The sequence below is a fragment of the Stenella coeruleoalba genome (assembly GCF_951394435.1).
Source record: "Stenella coeruleoalba genome assembly, chromosome: 8".
NCBI lineage: Eukaryota > Metazoa > Chordata > Mammalia > Artiodactyla > Delphinidae > Stenella > Stenella coeruleoalba.
This window is the reverse complement of record NC_137154.1, coordinates 69,878,980-69,891,412: the sequence shown is the minus strand read 5'-3', so window position 1 is coordinate 69,891,412 and position 12,433 is coordinate 69,878,980. Positions and strand designations below refer to the sequence as shown.

The following is a 12,433-nucleotide window of genomic DNA, read 5'->3' as shown; positions in this document are numbered from 1 at the left end:
AGTAATAGCTTTTCCCCAAACATAATGTCTGTGAGGAACAGTCTACTGGGGCCAGCCTTGGTGGCCTCCTACCTAAAATAGGGTAAAACTAATGGAACCTAGCAAAGCAGTTGCCTTATTCTTCCTGAATTCCCTCGTCTCCCTTTCCTCATTTCCACTAGTAAACGCAGATCATCTGTCTAGAAGACAGGACAGTGCAAGATTCCTTCCCACTGAGCCTGTGTGCTGGAAGGTCTTCTGTGGATAAAAAGGAAAGGAAAGAGTCAGGAGTATAACTCAAGAGTGTGAACTTCTATTGTATCCGTGGGGTAAATTGGTTACTTAAACTATTACTATTTAGGTTCCACAATGAGGAAATGTAGCTAAACTACAAGTAACCTGAGAGAAGCAAATCAAAAGAAGATTGGCTTTCGACTGAGAGCTGTAACTAAAGCATATCCCACTGGTTTATAAACCGCTCAGTATCCTCCATGCTTGGGGTGGAAGTCAAGGGTATCCAGGTCTTACTTCATAGCCCTCCGTGCCTCGAATAGTACTTGGCTTGTGGCAGTAAACTGTTTCTGCTCGGCAGTCCTGGCTTCAAGCCTCCCACAGGGAGATTCCTTTCAATGCTCCAAATCCCTTCCAGGGCCACTGTCAATATTTTCAAAAGCAAGATAATGATTATTAGCTCCTTCTCTTTTCAGCACAAAATGTTCGTAAAGTATTTACTTGGTGACTATTTTCTTTAGCCATTTGGGTGGAGGTTTATTTGGTTTGATTGATTAAACCACCCAAGGTCTTTAGCCTTTGTTTAATCTGTAATTCTAGCTCATTTATTGAATTATTCCCTATGCAATTTAACCTCTACAGTGTTATTAATTTAACCTGCCCCTAAAGAAATAGATGAAAAGTCAATTAAGAAATACAAATAGCAAGATGCAGAGAAATCAGGAATAAATAATCATTAATATATGGACTTCATCAGGCAATCTTATCTGATTCTGCTTTAACTCCTAGAAGCACAAATATTTCCAAAGATAACATAGCCCAAAGTTACCAGAGTAATTCATCCAATAGATCCAATAATCTTCTAAACTAGAGGTTGTTTAATCTCCTCCTTGAAAGAAACAGTAAACTCACTGGAAAACAGCATAACAAAATATTTGTAACGTGATGTCTATGCACTGTACGAGGCAAATTATAGTCCTAAGTCCTGATACCATCAATAAGTATTGGTTTAGTAATGATTTGCACTGGGCTTTTCTCCATATCCTAAAATCACATGTTTAGATTCTGGGAATCAGTTAACAAGCATTTAGTGAAAATCTACTGTGTAGAAAACTGTGACCCAAGTCAAACAAAGAAGTGAATTCAGGTAAATGCCATAAGTTGTTTTTCCCATTTCTGAAGCTGCAAATGTCAATGCCCAATATTCTCCACAGATCCAAGTCTGCCCACTGGCATACACACTGACATGATCCCTCCCTAAAGGAGTCTGTACCATGCAATGGGTAGGGGCACAGCCTTTGAGTTCAGAGGAGATCTGGGTTTCAGTCTCTGCTCTACCACCTACCAATTCTATGACTTTGGGCAAGTTATTTAATCCACGATGTCTCAGTTCCCTCATGGGGATGACAATAATATCTACCTTGAAGGATTATTATAGCATTTGGATGAAATGAAATGCTTTGTACTCAATAAATAGTAGCTTTTTTTTTTTTTTACAGGGACGATGATTTTCCTGTACAAGCATGGACTCAGATTCTATTTCCAGAGGCACAGTTACTGAGCTGACTCACCAGGCTGAATGTCAGTCCTTTCCCCTCCTTCCTGGCTCCTGAACGGAGCAGCTGGAGCTATCTGTCAAGATTCGTTTCCTCCCTCTTCTTCAAAGACCTTCAAGGAAGACTCCAAGACTCCTTCTGCCAAGACCTTACAAAGTTCAAGCTTTTCCTTATATCTAACCCAAATCTTCCCTTACTGATCAAGCCAGTTTCCTTTCCTGCCCCGTCTAGAGATAGAAAAGGGTAACAAACCCTCAGATGTAGGAGTCCACGAACACTTATTCAATACCCCCCGTGACAACCTGTGAGAAACCAAGAAAATAGATTTAGCTTTGTTCCGCATTGTGGGAAGGTCTGGTAAATGGAAAATGGTTAAAAATCCAGAGGTAGAACTCTGTAGAAAACCTACATCAAATTAAATAGAATTGTACTAGTCTAATCCAGTTGGCTCTTTCAGATGCAATCACATTTATGGCTTAATAGAGAAAATACCTGAAATGTAAATGCATATGCCTAGAAATGCATGGGAAAAAAACCCTCAAAGCAAAATGTTGTTATACGTAAGTGTTTACTGTACTTGGGGATAGAGGGTGCTGGGAAAAGTAGCATGACTTTGATTTGATAGGATATTTGGATGAAGACATTACGGAAAGTGATATATTCAACTGGAGGAAAAGAGGACCAAAAAGAAGTGTGAATATCCTTTGAAGCAGAGGCTTCTTTAAAGGGAAATTCAACTCTCTCAGCTCTGGGCAAATGCTTTCCAGGAGGAGGAAGGAAGACAAAGGGGGGGTGTGCAGAACGGGGCCAGAGAGACCTCAATGTTGGCGGCCTAACCTGAAAAGGAAAAGGGCAGTAGGCATAAGAGAGACGCTAAGAGAAAGGAATCAAGTCCTTTCTTGAAGCTCGGAATCTTAGAGATTCTTCTTCTCTCTCCTCTTCTCATGCCCCCAAACCTCTTCTACTCAAACACCTTTTTAGGTGTGTCTTTATCCTGAATTTTAAAGTTACAAAACCAAGTCTTTACGCTGAAAATTTTAGCCAATGGGATCTGACCTGGTCTATCAGAAGGTCGCCCTTTAAAAATATTTTTGTTTCCCCAGCTGTCTCAGGACTGTGAATAAGGAACATGGGAGCTTGAAAAGCCAGTTTAGAAACATATTGTCTATGCTTCCTTTGTATAAACATGGTCAGAGGAAGAAAATTTTAAGTAATTAAAATTTATGTTTGGTGACTTCTAAGCTCAGTAATTATCTTTTTTGGGGGAATTATCTTGACATGTCTTTGGTGTCTAGCAAGTTCCTTGTATATTGTAGGTACAAAAACATTTTTGTTGAATGAATTAATGAATAGCAAAAATATCGACACTTGCTGGGAAATATTTCACATTTCTTAAATTTGTACTAAACATAATAAACAAACCAGACTCAACGTTAAGTGTGCATGCATTCAGGCACATACAGACACAAATGAATGCATCTGAGAGTACACTCTTGAAATTCATTGGGAAAGGAAACGTATAAGAGAACACTAGTGAGCTTCATTAATCAAATTTTTCATGACTACTATAAACTCTGCAGGTTTTAGCCTGAAAAATACAAAAGCCCTTGCAATTTGAAAACATTAAAGTAGTACATTAATGTATTTCCACATGGTCCTCTATAGAAAATTTTCCAAATGTAGAAATAGCTTTAAAATAAATGGCAAAATGAATGCAATAGTCCCATAATGCATGTCTCATAAACCTACCTCTTCTTTTTAAAAAAGTTGTAAGGAGGGGGAAATCTTCAGGGAACCACTAAGAATATATGAATTGTGAGGTTAGCTAAATTCTTACTTATCCAGAAGGCTCCATGGGTGGCCCAAATTCCATTTACACCTGGCAGCAGATCTGATCAGAAAATTGCATTTTTTCCTTTCATCATTTCAGGATGATGAGACCCTGTAGATCCAGGCCCCTGTGCTTGGGGCAGGAATGTGTAAAGCCTCTGAAACCTCTTCTACCTCAAGTTTGAACTTAAACCTGGGGAAGATCGTGACAACTTTGTTGTTACTGAAGAGAATACTACTTGCTACCAGTACAGTTTCAAATCTTTTTTCCTCTAAGAAAACATAATCTTATATTTTAAAGTATATCCCAATGGCTAAGAGCAAAGACATCAGCTTCTGATGAGCCTACATTCAAGTATCAGTTATTCCACTGTGTGACAACAGGCAAGTCGTTGTACCTCCCCCAAGCCTCAGCTTCCAGAGCTGCAAAATGGGAATAATAATGACAGGGACAGAGTACAGGGACAAAGTAGGTGATTAAATAGTTAATCTCACGAAGGGATCGTAAGTAAAAAAAAATGTATGGGAGACCCCTCTAAGTTAAATGATCACGCAAGAAAGCAGGCTTGCTTAACAACAAAACCAAGTGGGCTTGCTTAGCTCCAAAACCATGCAACAGAAGCATTAGACGTGTCCCCAAACAATAAAACAGTGGTGGAATGAGACCCACATCCTGTCCAGTGAGGTCAGTAAGTTAATGATTCCTAGGACATGCTTCTCTGTGCACACTAAAGACAAAAATACAAGGAAAAGGTGACATTAAACTGAAACCTGAGATGATTTACCATATTTTAGTCTATGTAACTGCCTTTTCACTTATTTCCATTGCTGCACGATAGTCCCTGTTTGACCATGTAGGGACAAGAAAACTCCTGCCCAATGTGGAGGAGGAACTGACGATGGAAGCTTGATGTCTATCCTCCCCACTTTTCCTTTGATTATAAAACTGCAGCCCACTAAGTTCTTGGCGTGCCACCCCTCTTGCCCACCCACTTGTAAATCTCACAAGTGTCCTATACTAATAAACTCTTTCCTTGCCTGTCACTCTGTCTCTCACTGAATTCTTTCTGCACGGAGACAGAAGCTCTACCAAGCTCTATGCTCTACTAAGTCCCAAAACACATTCTGCAGTTTCAGTAAGAGCACGGGGTTGTTGCAAAGATTGAAAGAGGTAATTTGTAAGAACTTTCATGTCCAGGAGACACACTGTGAATGATGGCCAATATAATAAGTAAATAAATAAAATTATTAATGATTACCTCCATCATCATCATCATCATCATCATTAGAGAGACTCCCTTCACCCACCTACCCCTCCCCTTCTCACTGAACCCATATAGCTCTACGTCAGGAGCCTGGAAGGACTCAAAAACCCATAGAAGGGAAGGCTTAGAGGCCTGGCAGTCCATTTTTCTTGTTGTCACTGATGCCATTCCCCAGACCCAAGTATGGGGCGCACAGTAACAATCACCTGGGACATGTTGGCCATTGCAAGGTCTTCACAGCTCTTATTAACTGTTGTCACACACGACCACAAGAACAGGTGGGAGAGCTCAATCACCTGAGGGTCCCTCACTGAACGGCTTTTTCCTGAGTCCCTTCTTGCTACCCAAATAACAATATTCTAAAATAAATGTAATGTTCACTGTTAAACATCCTTAAAACCTAACTTCTGGATCTTTTGACATTTGGTTGATATTGTTCAACCCAGAGAGAAGAAACTTTCGACCTTTTACCAATTTCATTCAACCAAAGGAGAAGAAAAAGGACAGAAATAACTTAAGTCCACTGCTCTGGGGTACTTCCATTATTGTCATCATTAGCTCCATCGGAAGTAAAACATGCTATCTTTTAAGTTGCTTAACTTCAGAACAAATGCCCCTCAATAGACGGTACGATTGAAACCAGGAGATTGAATTTGACCTTCAAGATCACTGCATTTGACCTTCAAGAAAAAGGTCATTTGCAATCCGGAAAAGAACAATTTCCCTGCACTCATGGAAGCAAAAGCCTATTTGGGATGGGTGAAGGAGCAAACGATAAGTAAAGAAGTGAAGACAATGAATGGGTCAAGCATACTTCCTCCTAACATCTGGGAATAGCTACTATATAAGTCATACAAGCCCCTCAGAGTTTTATGCAGAATTATGGGTGTATGTGACAAGGTGTGTTTTCCAGCAAGAGAGGCCATAGCTTTCTTCTGATATTTAAAAGACTGTGTCACTGAAAACCTCCTTCTAGAAGGTCCAGTGGCTGACCCGAGCTGCCAGCCCTCTGGGCTAGGCTGGAAGAGTGTGGCACTCTCCTTGGGTGCTAGTTTCCTATTCTGGCCAAGGACGTGGGGATTCCAGCCATTAAAAGAAAGAGAAGAAGAAAATGAAAAGAAAAAATAGAGTAGGTTTTTGTTTTTCATCAATAGAGCCCTTTAAGACTTAACCTTACAGAATCAATCCTCAGCTCTGAAAGATTTTTCTAGGCTAAAATAGCACCTCCGTGCGACCTCTGGTGGATGTTATTAAAAATGCAGCCCCCCCCATGCCCCCCAAGCATTCTCCATTTTATATGAAGAATATTTGAAAACACTGCTTAGAAAAATGAATTTTTATAAGCCGAATGATTTTTCCTAATCATTTAGACAGTCTCATAATCAAATGTATCCATTAAGGATAATACAACATCCAACTAGTGTATAAATCAGTTTTTAAGTAATCTCTGAAAACAATGAAGGTGACCCAAAATATAATAGTATTAACTTAAATATTTTTTTTAATCACCAGGGAAGTAGTATATGTAGATTGTGGTTCAGAGAAGTAATTTAGTAGGTCATTTTGCATCCATCCATAAAGTTCAAACTCTAAGACTTTAAACTTTCCTTCAAGACACTATATGATCATATGTATATGTATAACTGATTCACTTTGTTATAAAGCAGAAACTAACACACCATTGTAAAGCAATTATACTCTAATAAAGATGTAAAAAAAAAAAGGCACTAGATGAACAGAATGAGCCGTTTTGTTGGTCTCTCTTTCCGTGAGAATGAGTGACACAAGAAGCCCTAAAAGGTGTTTCTATGCTGGTTTTAAAACATAAAGTGGGAAAACATTTTTAAAAAAAGAAAAAAAAAAAAGACTTATTATAAAGCTATAGTAACAAAGACAACGTGGCACTGGTATTGAGATCAATAAATAGATCAAGAAGACCAAATGAAGAGTGAAGAAATACGAAAAAAAAAAAAAGTGGGAAAATACACCATGGAGTCTGAAAAGATGTACCTCTGGGCCTGCAGCATCTTCTCTAAGGAATCCTTAGTGAATTGGGGGTCCCACCAGACTGTTGTACAACAGTCCTCCTCAGAAAATGTCAACTTCTCTGAGTATAGGAGTTGTGCCTTACAGTTCTTTTATATCTTCAAGCAACTGCTGGTACCCAAGAGGGTTGCAGTAAAAACCTGATGGTTTGAAAAGCATGAAATATGCACCTAGCAATCAGAGAAGGAACTATGAAAATGAGGGGCTCCAGCAGTTTCAAAATAACATCTATGAGGGATTCTTGAGAGCACATCTTTTTTCAAATGAACCATCAGTGCAAGCTATCAACGCCCAGGCCATGTAACTCATATACCATGTGTATGTGGGATAAAATCCTTGGCTGCTTTGACCAATTTAAATGACTTCGATTCTTCTGGGTCAGTGATTTGCAAAGTGGGGTCCCTGGACCAGCATCTTCAACGTCTCCCGGGAACCTGGTAGAAATGCAAATTCTTGGACCCCACCCCAGACTTTTTTTTTCTCTTTTTAAAAATTTATTTATTTATGTTTGGCTGCATTGGGTCTTTGCTGCTGCGCGCAGGTGAGAGAGGGCTACTCTTCATTGTGGTGCGCAGGCTTCCCATGGCAGTGGCTTCTCTTGTTGCGGAGCACGGGCTCTAGGCGTGTGGGCTTCAGTAGTTGTGGCACGCGGGCTCAGTAGTTGTGGCTCACGGGCTCTAGAGCGCAGGCTCAGTAGTTGTGGCGCACGGGCTTAGTTGCTCCGTGGTATGTGGGATCTTCCCGGACCAGGGATCGAACCCGTGTCCCCTGCATTGGCAGGTGGACTCTCAACCACTGCACCACCAGGGAAGTCCCTCATCATCTTTTAAAGAATAAACCTGAATTGTAGTAGTGAGCCACTAATGGACATAGGACTTTTTCCTGTCCTCTAAACCTGCCCCCACAAGACAACACTGCTATAGTTGAGGATGGATTATTTGTTCTGAGTACTTTAGCTACATTTCTTCTGCTCACCCCGGGGAGCGCTGCATCATTTGAGCCCTTCCATCTCTCTAATCTGTCCTGTCAGCTTCTCTCTCTTGCTCTCTGAGCTCCAGCCACATGGCCCTTCTGTCCATCCCCACATGGAAGCCTTTGAACATTCTATTTTCTCTGCCTGAACTGCCTGTCTCCTAATTTTTTTTCCCCGGGTAACTTCTACCTGAATTTCAGGTCTATGCTGAAATGTCAGTTCTTTAAGGAAACCTTCCTTGGCTCCACAATCTTGAAACGCCCCTGGTTACTTTTTCTCATAGTACTCTCCTCTTTTCTTTCATTTGATTTATTGCAATGTGTGTGCAGCCTCATTTCCTTTATACACAATTATTTGTGTAACTATTAGTTTACCATATGTCTCCCTTACCAGGCCATAAATACCGTAAGAGCAGGGATGTTGTCTGTTCAGTTCATTCGAGTCCTAGAACAGAGTTTGACATAATAATGGATGCTCAAAAAATGTGTGTTCAAGTGGAACTAAGCATTGTTCAATTAGTGAAAGATTCTTCTATAGGCATGTCTGCGCACGCAGCCTTGTGAACAACAGGGAACCAGTATTTCTAGTCCTAGTGCCCAAAAGCCCAATCCAAGGAGCCATGGAAAACCTAACTAACCAACACAAAGATATGGCAGGTGTCATCTTTTCCTGACTAACTGATAGGGAACACAAGTAAATAAATTTGACTTGTGTGCAGACTGACCCAAATAGGGCAAAAGACCTGCTGCGTATGGCTGTGGTGCTGGTTCATTCCTGGTCATGAGACCCAAACACACCCTCAGACATGAACAAGGCAGAGTTAGATACTTCCTGCATCTTGTTTCCCCTAAATTAGGAGTCATATGAATAAGAGATGAATGAGGGTCAGAATTACTCTAGCTTAACTTTGGTTTACACTTTTTTGGTTAAATCATGATCTTCAGGCAGAAAAAGGGTTTAAGAAATGTGGCTAAGAAAGAAGAAAAGGCTGTAATAGTTCAGAAGAGAGGAAGAGATCACTCGCTCTAAGTTCAAGTCTCTTGACAAATTTCAGCCCTTCTGTTATGAGAATTTACAGAGGAAATCACCAAAGGTTTTGAGGAACTACGAAAAATGAGACAGTAGTAAAGAGCTAGTATAGGCAAATATTCCCTGCTCCAAGAAAGACAGAAAGAAAGAAAGAAAGCAAACAAGCTGGCTAATAACAATTGCTACAATTTATCGAATGCTACCATGCCCTAGGCATCTTACATATATTATCTCTCTTCCTGACAATCAACCTATGGGCAGGTATAATTATTCCTATTTTATAAACGAAAAAGTAACTTCCAGAAATCATAAAAATTAAAAGCATGCCTACCTAACTCTCTCAAATCAAGTTACTGAACTAGACAGATTAGGGAGACGCTGTAGCCACAGCGTAGTACGTGCATTTCAGCAAGGCATTTGATAAAGTGTATTTCTCTTTAGCAGAGAGTGCCCATGCCAAAGATGCTGACTGACAGATCAGGGGCTTCTAGAGACTCTACTTGGAACTGTTGGGATCACCATTTAATTTGTTAATTTGAATATAGGAACTTTCAGCAAACTCACCAAATGTGAGAATGGCACAAACCTGGTGAATGGTTTATGTGCTGAATGGCAAACTCAGGACTCAAAGGGCCTTCTACGCCTAGAATGAAGTGCTGAAATTCATAGGACGGTATTGTTGGGGATACATATAACGACCTGTATTTAGGACCAAACAAAGGAATTGCATAAGCATAGGACAGAAAAGGCCTGGGTCAAATGTTTTCAGTTGGACAGGGGGGGAAAGAGAAACTAAGGATGTCATAGACTGCGTTTGTTATGTGTGTTAATAATATAATGTGTCTGTCTAAACAGCTCATGTAATTTTAGATCCACCTAATAGAAGTATAATTTTCAGATCAAGGGAGGTTATAGTCCCACCACATACACTAATCTGATTGTACTGGATTCAGTGATTTAATAAAATGGAGAATACTGGGATAGTTCAGCCAGTGTGGTGAAAGCACTACAAATTATTTTAAAGGTAACACTGAAAAAAGAAAAAAAGAAAGGTAACACGGAGTCTATGAAAGATTTGGTGGGTGCTCAAATAGCCACCACTATATAATTCAAAAATGTTTCGGTGGGAAAACACCACATTTTATCTGTGTATATTTGGGAGCAGATGTGTGATTAGGGGGTAGAAGCTGTACAGAGACTGGGGACCTTTCCAAAAACTAGAGATTGAAGACCTTTCAAAAAAAAAAATTGAAAATTGAATGGATACTTTGTGCAGGTGTAAATATTCTGTCTCTATTTCAGCTGAGGCCAGGAACTCAGGAAGGCTGAGGCAGGAACTCTTTATATGCCCCCCACCCTGACTTTGTGAGCTCCTGAAAGTCTGGACACCAGCCTTAATTCATTACTCATTTCCCAGCAACCAGCCCAATGCCTGACATGCAAAAAGGACTCCACAGCTGTCAAATTGGTGAGTGAATGGTTAAGTCCACCTTTTACTCCTACAGTCACAGGGAATACAGAACCTTTAAATTATAGCTCCTTTAACAGGAAAATTCCCAGATAGAATTTTAAGTCGGAGGAAGGAATTACTTAAGTATACTGAATACTTATATACAGTGAATTTAGCTGCTCTAGATAAGGTCTCTGCGTGCTGTTGACAATAACAGGAATGAGGTATCATAATCAGGCACATTGTGGCTGATGCTGAGGGAAGAGGTCCTTTTACCAGGTGGCAACAGTTCTGTGGCTCCTCGGGGGGTCTCCGTCTCCCAGGAGGAGGGTGCGTGGTCGCTCGAGGAGCGGAAGCTGAGCGGCTTCAGAACAACCCTCGCTCCTCTGTTGTCCTGGCACAGAGGGAGCCACGGTGCTCTAGAGAGGCAATCAGGGAGGTGCTGCAAAAGGGCTGGGAATGCTTGCCTTCCTCTTTGGCCTATTATTTTCATCTTCATCATTCCTTACCACCTACTGAAGACATGTGGGGCACAAAGGGCTGTGAAATATCTGTAAATTTATGGAAGAGCACTTGGACCTAGCGTGGACTCAACCATGTTGGCTGTGACTGTGAACCAGAACTGCTTTTACTTATTTGAATGTTGTTTGTGTGTTTGGCAGGGCAGGGAGGAGACAACAGCAGTGTGTTAAAACGTGGTCCATAACTGTGAGATTCTAAAAGGATCAGGTAATCATAATTTATGAACTGATAATCCAAGAGATGGGGGTTTAAATGTCTGAAGGATTTCTCCAGCACTGAGTGACGGTAGGCAAGTCACTTCCTTTCCTCTAGTGTAGACCTCAGTTTCCTGGTCTGTAAAATGAAGGAACTGACAAAAATGATCTGCATATTTCCGTGTGTGTATATAATTTATGTATTTAAAATATAAACTTCATAGTTTTATTATGTGTAAAATTTAAATTTATATATTACATTTTACATTTTATAATTTAAACATATTTTTAAATATATTTAAAACTTAAATATATATTATATTTTACACATTTTTATAATTAAGATATATTTTATAATTTAATATTTTTAATATCATATGTATGTATATATACACACACACAATTTTTTTCAATACCTTCCAGGCCAATGCCACTACCAATTAAGTTGGAGGATACCTGGACTCAGGTAGCCTTTTATGAAGGAGGGCTTGGGGAAATGGACCAGATGCCTTCGGCCACAAAACCATCACACCTGCCTTTGCTAAAACAGCAGCTCCGCCCCCTCCCTCCAAAACCTTTGCGGCTTCAGCTAGTCTTAGTGCGGTTTGCCCCAGTTCACCTTTCACCGCTTCTCCTCGCCCACGTACCTCCCGCGGGGTCCGAGGCTGAAAGAGAACCCACACTGCTTCCGGGACTCCTGGGGGCCGCGGCCTCCGGTCTCCCCGCGCGCCCCGCATCCCAGGCCTGCGGGCGGCAGAGGCTGCTCGCCGTCGCGGCCCGCCTCGGGCATCGCCACCGCGGTCACCGCCTCCTCCCCCCTCATGCCGCGGGGGTCTTCTTCGCGGCGCGCGGCCGCCTGGCCTTCTCTGCTCCGCCGCAGGCTGCTGGAGAACGCGAGGCGTCTCCGGTTGCCATGGTGACTGTGGATCCTCCCCGCCCCCAGCCGCCCCCAGCCGCCCCCAGCCGCCCCCAGCCGGCTTGTGCAGGTGACCCGCGCGCCCAGGAAGGCGCTGGAGTTGGGGAGCTGCAATTACTTACTGACCAAAGCAAAGGACTTTCTTTCCATTTATCTCTCGTTTGTTTGTGACACCAGTTTCGCAAGAGGGGGTTTACTATTCCTTGGTAGGGAAACTGAGATTAAGAAAAGCAGAGGATATTGTCCGAGGTTACACAACTAGAAGTGCCACAGCCGGAATCCGAATTCCGAAAAGTTTGGCCCCAAAGGCTAAAGAATAAATCACCACCTGGAACAAGTAGGGGCGGGAGGAGGGACTGGACAGTGAGTTCAAGGAAAGGTCTCTGGTTTCACGCAGTGCTTCGCTTGTCGTGTCCCGCTCCCTGCTACACTCACATGATCG

General features: G+C 41.6%; 1 protein-coding gene across 1 annotated transcript; it reads right to left on the bottom strand.

The window, feature by feature from the left end:
• Positions 1–508: 508 nt before the first annotated feature.
• On the bottom strand, positions 509–11,905 carry LOC307190415 (uncharacterized protein C11orf97 homolog; the record flags this gene model as incomplete). Its single annotated transcript, XM_079929577.1, has 3 exons — positions 11,723–11,905; positions 10,636–10,778; positions 509–633 (listed from the first exon to the last, which is right to left on the bottom strand). Exons 1-3 carry the CDS (start codon positions 11,896–11,898, stop codon positions 509–511), a joined length of 444 nt encoding a protein of 147 aa, XP_079785703.1. The 5' UTR covers positions 11,899–11,905.
• Positions 11,906–12,433: the final 528 nt, after the last annotated feature.